General features: G+C 37.0%; 1 protein-coding gene across 1 annotated transcript in view; it reads right to left on the reverse strand.

Moving 5' to 3' along the window:
- The window catches only part of BBS9 (Bardet-Biedl syndrome 9), a 100,196-nt gene that overhangs the window by 79,205 nt on the left and 7,815 nt on the right, over positions 1-13,176 (reverse strand). The window contains exons 3-5 of the mRNA XM_019470538.1: positions 11,119-11,269; positions 10,124-10,188; positions 7,536-7,649 (exon numbers count right to left, since the gene is read on the reverse strand). Coding sequence (XP_019326083.1) covers positions 7,536-7,649; positions 10,124-10,188; positions 11,119-11,269 — 330 coding nt within the window. The remainder of the gene's footprint in view (positions 1-7,535; positions 7,650-10,123; positions 10,189-11,118; positions 11,270-13,176) is intronic.

Genomic DNA, 13,176 nt, shown 5'->3' on the forward strand with positions numbered 1-13,176 from the left:
AAACTAAGAAGTCCTTGGCTAGTGTAAGCATTACCTAGCAACAACTAAAACATCGTGTGTTATCAACTTTGTTCTCATCCTAAATCCAAAACACTGTACCAGCTACTAGAAAGGAAATTAACTCTATCCCTGCCGAAACCAGGACACCATTCAACAGAAACTGGTAATGTAGGAATAAGAGTGATTTTCCAAGTTAATATCTCTTTCTCAGATTTCTCTAAGGGCAGGACAACACACCATGTCTAAATACCCTCAATGTGAACAAGACAAAGTCAATGCACAGGACAGAGTTTATTTCTATATGTTGCAGGTACAAAATTAAGATACCTGCAGCACCAGTTATCTAAACATCACATTAGGAAAAGGCTATAAAAATTAATTATGAATTTATTTGCCCTGAGTTTTGACTAATGCCAATTGCCTGCAAATCTTCTACTGTACCAACATGCAAATTCATGTGATTCCTAAGTAAGCAGTTGATAATTATCTCAACTATCTCTGAGTGATTACCCATCATAAGTTTCAGTATTACCACATAAGGATGGTTCACTGCTATTGTTTCATATAATTGAAACCAACATTGGGAAATTGATTAACCAAAATTTCTGCACAGCTAGAACAGATCCAATTCAGCATTTTTTTTTAATTAAAAGAACTAGACCTAAGAGATACAAATTCTACCTAAGAGAACACAAACGACATGATTTTGGTGGAACTGTAAACAAAAAAATTAAGGATGGAACAAAACTATGATCAAATTATGTCACTCACAAAATTTAACAATACTAGCTCAAAATCTAATCACTACATACTTAACAAAGAAAAAAATCTTCTCACTGTTTTTTGATAAACATTGTTTTAACTTTACTTAAGACTGAACAATATGTAGAATATTGCTTAAGACTTGACTATTTCTAGATTAATAGCAGATTTATGCCTTAAGAACTGAACTGGAGGTACACTGCTGCATAATGAAGAATAAGAAAGAAAAAGAATTTGTAACTAAGACACTATATTCAATTCACTTGCTTCACTCCATTCCATTCTTTTAACAATCTCAAAATATGTAACTCATTTATCAGAAGCTTTCTATCAGCAGTGACTTTCAATCAGCCAGATGAAGTTCCATCATTTAGGGTTTAGCAGCCCAGTACAACATTTTAAACTATTTTATTTACTTGTCCTCAAAAATCTTGATACTTCACAGAAGACATATGGGAGATGATATCCAGTATACAAACTGGAGTTCTAAACCAGCACGTCTCATGCTGTGTCTAGTACACACACTGTTGTAAAACCAGTGCAGCTGCCTCTGCACCACATAGCAACCACAGAAGCCTAAGTACATCCTTGCTCACATTAGAGAAACTCAACTCAGATCTTTGATAGACAGAGTAATAAGGAGAGAGCTTTGCTTTTGGTGACCAAAGATTCTAAACAAGCCTAAGATGCTCAATGACCTTCTCACTTCTCTCCCAAATAAAAATATAAACCAGAGTTATGCAAACTATACTCTTGCTATTACAAACTGATCAGGTTCTTTAACATAATCTTACCCAATAACTTGGCACTTAAGTATCTTATAAAGACCCAGAATGACATAGTACAGGTGTGAAAACAGAAAATATCTTCCAAGATACTGTGAGCTATCAGCAAATATCACTTCACATAATGAAAGTTGAATTGTTAATACAGCAACCTCTGGTAGCATAATTGCATGATGCCGTAATAGTATAACCTGACCTTATAAAAATTATGTGATGAAATAGGTTATATAAAGCAAAATTTTTGTAGAGTTGAGTCCTCACCATAGGTAAGGGTGCAATATAAATCATAAAAGTGTATGCTTTTTCATCTTCATTTTCTTTAAAAAAATTAAATCAAAAGAGCTTACAGTACAGTCATCTGAAGTTCTTTAAATTTTATACTTGAAGTAAAACATGAAGACTGTACAATCTGTTCATTACTTAAGGGTAATGAACTTACTTTGTGGCTAGGTTAAGAGTTCACTTGGTTGAAATCAGTGTTCAGCACTACTAACTCATGGTTTTTATCATGAATCACCCTTTCTAAAAAGACCCATATGCTAAAATCAGAGCATTGCAGGACAAACTCAACTTACAGCTCTAAGATCATGAGGAAGAGTTCAGATATATGAAAAGCAGATATATGCATTCTACATAACAAAGGCAATGACTTAAAAATTAAGTTCAATTTTTGAAAGTCTGGCTAACAATATAGAATTTTTTAAATATAAAATGATTAGTTGATCTTCCTATGTCACTTCTTGATAGTTTCACGTTTTCATTTTAGCACCAGTGTTCACAGACAGCAAGGAACAAAGGTAAAGTTAAAGCAGCAAAGAAATACAAAGTTCTATGTTATAATCCTTCCCTTTGCTACAGATTTTTAAAGTTGTAAGTCACAACTAACTCTGCCTATATTGTGCTTGATTTATATTTTCATCTTTGTAGGGTTTTTTCCATTTACTTTTGTTAAACATTTCCATTAGCTTTGTGTAGGATTCTAGCTAAACATATACGGGATTTCCTTGTTATTTCCTACATCCCTGGCCCATTAACAGTTTTGCTGAAAGAGTCAAGTTCATTTCACCTTTTTGCTAAAGTTCTACAACCAACAGAATACATTTTGTTTTAATCAATAAAACACTTTTAGCCATACAGGTTTTTAGAAAGTGCTTTTGTGTTTTCTATACTTCATTAAGTTTTGCAGTAAATACACATGTAGAATCAGTTCAAGTATAAATGCAGCTTTAAAGATGCAGCAGCTTTAGAGATGCAGCCTACTAACCAATAACTGTAATGAGAGGACCATCTAGCGGTGACAACCACAATTCACACTTTGCTATTTTAAAGACAAATGCACACTGTTAATCTATGCAAGTCGCTGGACAACTCAGTCTTTGGCTTTTTTATACCATAGCTTTAATCATTTCTTTAATTTAGATTTTGACCTTCTATGATGAGACTAAATAAATGGGTTTGTTGATTGTCTTCATCTGTTAATTCTTCCACATGTGAAAGTTGCTCACAGCATCAAATCATCAATCTGAAGACACTAGCAAGAATGAAGCTGCTAGCAACTAGGTTACAAAATAGGTTTGTTTACCTCACAATTCTCTCCTCAGAGAAATCTATAATACCTTTCTTCTTAATACAAGAGATCAAAAATCACCAATGAGAAAAGACAGTTGTACTTGGTATGTTTTACATCTCCATCACATTTCAGCTAAACAGATTTGCAGTTTAACAGACCAAATTACAACATAACAAGGGTCTAAGATTGCCACAAACTAGCAGGGACAGCAGAGCAAAAACTTACATTGGAGGAAGCTGACTGAGAATGCGATACACATCTAGTGGTGTTTGTTTCTGTATTTTGAACATGTCAAACAACTGCAGAGACGTTCTTCCCCAGCTACCACAGTAATAGAAGCTGTGAGAAATCATCCTCCCTAATGAAGCTGCAGAGAGTAGGCACAGGGAGGGGTTTATGTAAGCACACATTTAACTACAAACAGCTGAAGGAAGCTTAGTGGAGCTTCATAACCAAAACAAAACATAAAACAGTAGTAGAGCATTTGCTTCTAACAGCTATTCTGCTTAATTTCTGAAAAGCTCTGATAGGACTTTAGGTCAAACAATACTCAAGAGAAAAATTTCAGGCTGTTTCTCCTTAAAGACAGGCACCCTAAAGACGCTAAGCTGCTTTGTAAACTAGAGAACCAGATTCTACTTCAATACAACCAAACTTTAATTTTATAAAAACTGAAAGTTTGGTCTGAACAAATCTCTGCCTCTTCAGCCCCTGTAAGGATCTAAAGGGAACTGCAGGATTTTCAGCAACTCAGAAAGTTAAAGAACTGCTGGATTGAAACAGAGTTCCCTTCTGTACTTTTATACATACCTTGATGCCTACTTATGGAACTGTTCCCCAATTTTAGTAGCAGTCACCCTGCCTCAGACTTCTGTTCCAGCCTGTTTTATGCATCTCTTGCAACCCTACCTATCCCATCCCACACTGTGGAAGGTTCTTGAGGACAAGAGAGCATGCTTGAGCTCTTTCCCCACAGGGTTCTCTATAAAGCAGGGGGGCAGCAGTCAGGAAGAGGCAAGCCTCAGCCACCTTCTTCGCTGTTCAGCCTTCCTTTTTCCAAGGAAATTGAAGCTTTTTCCAAAAGAATGAGCAGAGGCCACCCCAGAGGCCAAAGGAGATGTAGGATGGGAAATGGAAACTATGTGCTGGCTTTACATCCCAATTTTCAAAATTGACTATGCAACCTTACAGCATCAAGAGACTAACAGAACACTTGTCATCTCAGTTAAGGCCACAGCTATAGTGGCCCACTAGGCAGCACAGACTGCATCTGCACATGGGAAGAAATCACATTAAGAATGATTACAGGAGAAATCTGAATGCCAAGAGGCAATTCTTTTATCTGAGGTAAGAGCAAGCAGTAGCGAACTGATCATTTGCAGCAGTATCCATTAAATTGACAGGCAACCGTTTGGAAGCAGTCCAACAAAAAAGAAACAGAGCATTAACTAGAACCCAGATAACTGTTCATCCAAGAAAGGACAGAAAACCCTCAAGAATATGTTAGAGGACACCAGTACAAACTAGTGTACACAAACTCAATCCTATTTTTCTTTTGCCAGTGTTAACTAGTTTGGCTGGGTAGAATGAGTTTCTTTACCACTGAAGGTATAGCGTTAATAGGAAAAGACAAAAGCATAATCTTCAGCAAGAGAAATCTGAGCAAGACTGAGCAACTTCAAAGATCAAGTGCTCTGTGTCAACTCCTGCAGCATTCTTTGCTTCCTCAGATGAAAGATTATGTTCCTGGGGGACTTACATTCACCCTCCTCCCTGACACTCCCACAGCATGCTTTCCCTATACACATGCTTTCCTCGTACACGATTTCCTCCTTCTGTTCAACTGCCATTCTCCTGTGTCTGCTTCAGTAGCTCTGTAAACATGACCTCTGAAGTGCCTCTTTCACCTTCGCATTGTTTCAAGGATGCTTGAGTATAGCAATAAGACACGTATTAGTCACAGCAGTAACAGAAGGCAATAAATACAAAAATCCTCCCTATGTTTTGTTAGTCCACTTCTAGAGTGTGGTGTAGAGGTCAGACTGTTAGCAAAGCAAGCTCACTGCTGCACGCTTACAGCACTACCACCATCATGAATTAACCTCTGCCGAAGGCAAGAGGGACTGTTAGCAGATGCCTGGCAAGAATTCCAGAGAAGCCTGTGAAAGGCAGATAGTAAAAAAACCCCACAACTTACTTATTTACAGACTGGTTGGCTCTCAGTTGCAGCCCAGAACATCTGCCAAAGATACACACAGATAGTATGGCAGGTCAGACCAGGACAGGCATCTGTTTACTAAAATTAACAACGCTTGATAGACCTCCTTTCTGGTTCACTCTGGCTGGTCTTGCAAGATGGAAATAAAACCACAACACTGTCATTCATAAGCCCCAAGGAGAGAACAGGGTATTAAAGATGATACTTAAAAAAATGGAAATAGATGCACTGCAAAAGGCTAGGGGCAAGATTAAAAGCACATCCTTGACAAGAAATCTAATCAGACAGTCCAGGAAAGCCACATAACAAGGACATTCAGTCCAGGAAATCTACAAAAAAAGAACATTCTTTCATTTCCCCAAAAGAACTTTCTCCAGTGTCCATTTTGCCTATTTCTCCGATGCTTCAATATATGCCTTAGCAGCCTGCTAACCAGGTACCTGAACATTCACTATAATTTTCTTAGATTTAGGTCTTAAACAGAAAGCTTCTTCAGCTTATGATATGAACATGTATTATTATTACATAACACAAATCTCTGCCTTCCTTGTTTATTAATATTTTTGCCACCTCAACACAAGACTTGAGGTCATTCTTTTTCCACAGCAATAAACACACTAATGCAAACTGGAACATGGGGAAGAAGAAAGGAAAAGGAAAGCAGCTTGACATGCTGGGGCAGAAGTGCTACTAGGCAACAAGCAAAGTTTGCAGAACTTACCAGAGTTCCCTCTGCTGTTCTTGCTGCTTTGTCAGGATTGGCCCTCATTTTGACCATTCTAGGTGTTGAAAAGTGTTTGGCTGGCTGAGTAGGTTCTGAGGTAAACACTACCTTCCGTCTCCCTAGCTTGCACAGACATTTTCTTCATTACATCACTTGCATCCCCAAAAGCTCATGATAAGGTATATGAGAGACAGGTCTGGCATCAAAATCGAGCTGGTGGTCAGACCTCTACTTGGATCTCCATGGTAAACAAACATGCATGTCAAAAATCCAGAGTTTATTCTGCAGAGCTGCATGGTGGTACATGGGTATGTGTTTTATCCTTGAACCACTCCAGACACTCACAACTCTTAGCTTACGATCCCCTCAATACATCCGTTACTGCAATTCCACTATGGTATGTCAGGAAGCATGCTATTCCCACTTAGATTTAGGAAACTCCGTATTGTCTTTCTGCTGTTAACAGGAATATGCCCATGCCCTATTACGCTCACCCCTCAAGACACTCATAGCACAGATACCTTCTCACCCACATGAGTTGACTGTTTTTCCCAAGGTGGTTGTGCAAAATTAGTAGGTGAAAATCTCTTCAATCAGTATGAATTTTGGTCAGCTGAATTTAAGCCCAGGAACAGGCTTGAGTTTAGGGTAAAACATTGTAGAATTATGAGACTATGTAGAAGATTATTACAGACACAGAACTGAGGTACTGTCTGCATATATTTGTCATATTGACTCAGAAGACTTTCTGCCTTGGTAAAGTGATACTCCTCTGCCAACAGTTTAGGGACACTACTTGTGTAGATGACTACCACCCCCCAATATTGTTGGGCAAATTTTACTTCTGAAGAGAAAGAGCTGTCATGTAGAGCAAACCTAAATGCTTCCAGACTGGAACACAAAAACATTCATAATTGCGTCACAAGTTTGAAAAAGACTGATATCTATTAAACTCATTCAAAACTACAAACACACCATAAATATTATTGTCCACTGTTACGTTTTTCCAATCAAAGTTTAATTTTTTCTTTAAAGTCTGCATTACATATCTTTAAAGACACTTGATATTTTAGGTTCAGAGAATAAAGATGTTAAACATTTTTTCTTTGTCCAGGATAAGCAAGTTGCAGAAAAGCAAAACAGAATTAAAGCGTAGAATAAAACATTTATTTTAGATGTTAAAGTATTTTAGAAGGGAAGAGCCAGGGTTTTTGTAATGTTTTTTAAAATCAGTATTATCCTTGTAAATTCATATCCTGTTCAAGATGTGAGGAAACAACTATTCTACATTTAATATTCTTTGCCTCAGTTTAACTTTAGTTAGTTTCTATAAGCATCAGATAAAAGGTACCATCATTTAGAGAAAGATGGTTTCCTCTAGACAGCAGCATCATGTTGCCTTTCAAAATTTAAGTTAATCCTCAACTGTTCACAGTTAAACAACTAATAATAAAGAATATGCAACAATGAGCTTACCTTTTACACCACCAAATGGACCGTAAGTCATATTACAAGCAGTTCTCTGAAGATTGTGCTCATACATCAGCTTAATCTGATACTGGTTCCCATGTTCCACATTTCCCAGAGTTCCTACAAAAAACAAAGGGTATATATTTATATCTTTGATCCATGCAATGTGGAAGAAGTAAAGGAGTACCAGTTTAAACAACCTGAGAAACTATAACTTATTGCTAGTGGCTCTGAGATATGAAGGCTCACACTGCTGCTTTCAAAAAAATCACCAAGTTACCAAAATTCCTAAAGGCCAGAACCAGAAATAAGGTCTCATTATACTAAATATGGTATAAAGACTTAGCAAGAGGCTGAGATTTTTATTACTTAAATGTATTTTTCTTGATGTTAGGCATGCCTCTAAGATCGGAAAAAAGTCTGCTCAAAGGGGAATTCTTATGATTCTCTAGTTATTCGGTGAATATACTACATCCAACAGCCAGCCTCAGCTGTAATAGTCTTTGTCTCAAATTAAGCTGTAGCTAGTCATTAGCTATAATTTGACAAAGCTATGCTTAGGGCACATTTATCACTTGCCTTTGCTCTGTCTGAAATTTAATGCAGTGATCAACAATGCAAAGATAAGAGACAAACATACAGTAACAAAAATAATTTTATTATATACATCACATTCTCTTAAAAGGTCTGCATGAACTTTAATTTCCTGACTCCTTCAGGGAAGTAGCAGAATTCAGAAAGTCTTTTTAAAGAAACTGAATTTAAAGCTTCCCTTTGGATAATCAAAAGTCTGTCCTGTACCCCATGAAGAAAACAAAGTTCTTCATCGTGTAAAGTAACACTTAAGGACTAATATTAGCAAGCAAAAAAAATCCACAACTTTGAGAAGTCATATTGGCAGGGGAAAAGGTGTTTTGAGTAAATGATATCTAAGCTAAATCCTACCACAGCTTTACGTATAGAAAGATTATTCCAACACCATCTTAAACAACATGCTATGAAAGATCTGTAGCTTATGCTAACCTTTTAGACAATTTCTCCAACTAAAATCCAATATAGCTTTTAAGCAATTACCCCTAAAGCAGGCCCACATTAGGGAAAGGATTGGAACAGACATGAGGGAAAAAGCCCTGGCCGGATAAGTAACTAGCTAAGTAGCAACACCAGAGGAAAAACAAGTTAGAAAGTAGTCAGTCTGTGTATACTGACTGTAATACAATATACAGGCCATACTTTAGTCAGCCCTGAAAGATGCTTTCATTAGTTGAGGAGAAGCAGCATAGTTATTTTATCATGAATAACAGATATAGCAACATGTATAAAGCAAGTAAAAATCCCACTTTATGAAAGTGTAATTTGCCATAGAAGCATAAAGAAATAATGATCGTTATTTCTCAAAGGAGCTTGTTTGAAAGTACCTGTTCAGATGAGAGAAATTACCATTACAGCATAAATGCTTTACAAATTAGTATGAAAAGTCTATTAAAGGATTGTAAAACTTCACTTTTACTATTACTTAAATGCTTAAGCCATGTAAACCAAACAGCAAATTATAACTAGAAAAAAATTCTAGACTGACTTATTGTTGTATGCCGTTAATGCAAACTTTAAAATAAATTGTTTTAATAAAAATTGTACTGGTAGGCTACAATCCTAAGACATAAGCACTATTATAGAGAAGGGAAAGTATGAAAACTGCAATATATCTCAAAGTATCACCCCTCTCAATCAATTTTACAGGTGTCTCCAGGTAAGATAACTACAAGGCAAACAGAATCTGAGAGCGAGCATGTGTTTGTAACCTATCTGCCTACAAGGCTGTGAATAGGCAGCAAGCTGCTCCTACAAGAAAACCATGCTCTTATAATGAAAGGAGCTACAGCTGTCCCTGCACAGAAAAAATGAACAATGTATAGCTGTCTATTGAATTTTGAAGATGGGGGATCAACAGACCTCTTAAATCTGTGCTTTGCTTTAAGCATATATTAGAGAGAATTCAATGCACAGAATAGATATTTTGTGACTTTCCTCTTTACATGCAGAGAGAACACAGCACTTAGAATTTCCAGACAAAGGCAGTAGAAGAAAGAGGATTTAAGAAAAAACATAGTAGTTTCACCTTCTTACCAGTATTAACCTCCTATCTTCTCTTGGGCTACATTACCAATGTTCTGGCTTTCTAAGAAATTATGTGGATTTTTGAGTTCAGAAATAATTATAATTGTTTCATTTTTAAAGAGCTAAGTAATTTGTCATTAAACAACCATTTGTTCATTAGCGTGCTGAACAGTAACACCCACTCCTAAAATTGTAATGAGAACTAGTTGTTCACAAGCACTACCAACCACAGACCATCACACACATCACAGCATCTCAAGCACTCAGCAGATCAGCAAATCTCTGTTAACCATTGGGAAATATTTAGACCTAATTACTAATGTTTCCTCTTCATACATGAGTTTGAGTGAGAGAACATAACTGCAGCTCTTCGGGGATGATGAGCAAACACTGTATATACCAAGTTTAGCATTTAATCTAATCCGAACTTTAGAATACACTTAAAATCACTGGAAAGCTTGTATCTGTAAACTAACCTGAAACAGCATATACACAGAGTTTTCGGCAATGCAACACAGCCAGATGAAGTCCTTCAGTACCACTGTAAAGAAGGTTAAAAAAGTACTGTTTTCAGATAAATTCCAAGTAAAATGCATACAGAATAAAATTCAAGTAACATGTTGCATAAAAACTCAGAAGTACTAATCTTCCTAAATTCATGCTGCAGTATTAGAAGTTAATTTCAAAATTAAAATTAATTCTTTAAGAACGTATATTTAATTGGCTGTAAGAGAATCTACTTAGGAGAACTTTATTTTTAAAATGAGTTCTTAAAGGATTCATTTCTTTCTGCAGGAAATACTACTTAGGTTTGGGGGAAGAAGAATATGAATATAGGATTCTAAGTTTATGACTTCTGCCTTATAGTTTAATTAGTTTAGGTTCCATGCAGCTGGTATAAAAGTGAATTTAAAAAAAAGTAATGTGTGCGGTTGCTGAATAATACTTGTTTGGAGTGATGATCCTCATATCCATTTGTTTTTTTCTCTCATTTTTAAAATAAAGTTCTCCTAAGTAGATTCTCTTACAGCCAATTAAATATAAGGCCTTTTCCTTAGAGTCATAGTATCTCTCCTCTACCTGGCCACTTATTTCCACTAAATTAATTGGAATTAAAGATCTTCAATCCTCTATCAAACCCAAAACAACTGGCCAATATTACATCTTAGATCATAACAAGTTACTCAAGTTTTCTTAGCACCTAAAAAAACTTTCAATATAAGGTTTTTCCTGTTCTACATACTTTTAGAAAATCGTACAAGTATCTGAAAGATTATCCTCCACATATACATTAAGTAAAAATTCTCTCATATCAAGATGATTCAAGAAGCAGATCAAACGCATACTACAGTATTCATAGATGTGCTTAATAGTTGTCCATCTGGAAATTGAAACCTCACTCCCCAAAACAAAGAAAGAAAATCACACCTAAGCCTTAAATAAACAGCAACATAGCCTATTGTTGACTTACGAAACAAATTTTCCCACTTCCACCTGCAATATTGGTTCTCGTAACTGCACTTCCAAGAGCAAGTCTTCAGGTTGTACTCCATCTCCAGGTTTCACAGCATGTGGATTAAAGATTCGGAGATATCCCATATAACTGCCCACAATAATTTTATCTACAAAAAAGAAAATAACCAAAGGAGACTACAGAATACAATAGTGCATGTGGAATTCAATTTGCTGCAGAAGTGCTTCAAAGAATATCCTAAAAAGGTAGAAAATTTACATTATTCAATTAACGTTGATTATGCTCCGTCTTCTAGGTTAAGATTAGCAATTAGCTTTTTTGCAAATCCATAAAAACCTGTCAGCAAACGGTTCAATATGGCAGTTGTCATGGTTGGTGGCACTGACCATTGTTACTACTCCATCATTTTAGACTGATGTTCACACTTCTTAAAAAGTCCCGTTCTGGTTTTGAAGAGTACTTCAAGCTTTCAGCTTCTACATCTTGGATTTGTGCATACACATATCACACCAGCAGAAGTGTGAAATTTTAAAATTGGGACTGATGACGTTTATCCAAATGCAAACTAAAGCCAGATAATTACTACATCAGGTCAACAAAGCTAGGCTTTGAGATCACCTGCTCTTAAGACAGATCCATTATCTCAAAGAGGAATACAATAGTTACATCAGAGTTATTTTGGAATCAATATTTTAAGTAAGTAGTCATTTGGTTGTTAGTGAATAATAAAAAATAATTAATTAAAAAACCCCAAAGAGGTGTCTCCCATGATAACAAACAACAACCCAAGTTGGTTGCCAGGACTTATTTCCTCTAGATATAGGTCATCATATCAATGCAGATCAAAATCAAAACCAATAATACTTGTCCACAAGTCAGGAGAACATAAAAATACTCCTAAACCAAGTTCACCAGGCTGTAAAGGCTTGGCATAGTTCCACAGGACCCCACATCAAAAGCTCGGAACAGCTGCTTGCTTCCTCTCTTTTTCAGCCACAAAAAACTTGCACACCCAAGTCCCTCATTCAGAGAATACTGACTGCCTTCCCCACTCTCAGCTTTTCCTCAGTTCAGTAACAAGTATTCCATCAGCTGTAAACTAAATCCATTTTAGTTATTAATTCCTTAAAAATACTTAAACTTAACTAAGGACGTTTTGACCTGTGGTTAGGCAATTACAACCAGCTGATTCACTTTTGGTCCTGAACTCTGGAAGAAGAAGAGCCTAGTCTAAAAACAAAGAGAAAATATAATGTTGAGAAAGTAAATAATACAGCAGACTGCTACTCCCACAACACTGTTTAAGTCCTGCTTTTATATCAATCACACTTTTTTCCACTAGGAAAAGACTATTCAGAACTCTGGCAGAATTTTGGGGTTTTTGATCATGGGTCAGTCTACACGACACCAGGCCTGCTAGCGACAGATGGGGTACACCTGTCTCAAAGTGGGAAAAGGATCTTTGTGCAGGAGTTAGCAGGGCTCATTGAAAAAGCTTTAAACTAGATTTGAAGGGGGAAAGGGATAAAACCAGGCTCGCTAGAGATAAGCCTGGGGGCAGCACACGAATGTTTCAGGGACAGTGTGCTAGCAAGGTCCTTCGATCTGCCGTCTCAGTGGAGGCAGGGGATGGAGATCCACGTGGCAGCAAAGACTCAAGGGTTATTAACGTTTTAGAAACCACGGAAGCGCCTGAGACCAGTCACATAGGAATTAGGACTTCTCCCCAAAAAAAGGTGGCGGGATCAATAGCCCAACTGAAGTGCATCTACACCAACGCACGCAGCATGGGCAACAAACAGGAGGAGCTGAAAGCCGTTGTGCAGCTGGAAAACTGCGATATAGTTGCAATCACGGAAACGTGGTGGGATGACTCACGCAACTGGAGTGCTGCAATGGATGGCTATAAACTCTTCAGAAGGGAAAGGCAAAGAAGGAGAGGTGCTGGGGTAGCCCTGTATGTTAAGGGAAAGTTTTGATTGTCTAGAGCTTAATGATGGTGATGAAAGGGTTGAGTGTTTATGGGTAAGAATCAGGGGGAAGGCCAACAAGGCA

Source organism: Aptenodytes forsteri, unplaced genomic scaffold, assembly GCF_000699145.1.
Source record: "Aptenodytes forsteri isolate BGI_AS27 unplaced genomic scaffold, ASM69914v1 Scaffold270, whole genome shotgun sequence".
Classification (NCBI taxonomy): Eukaryota; Metazoa; Chordata; class Aves; order Sphenisciformes; family Spheniscidae; genus Aptenodytes; species Aptenodytes forsteri.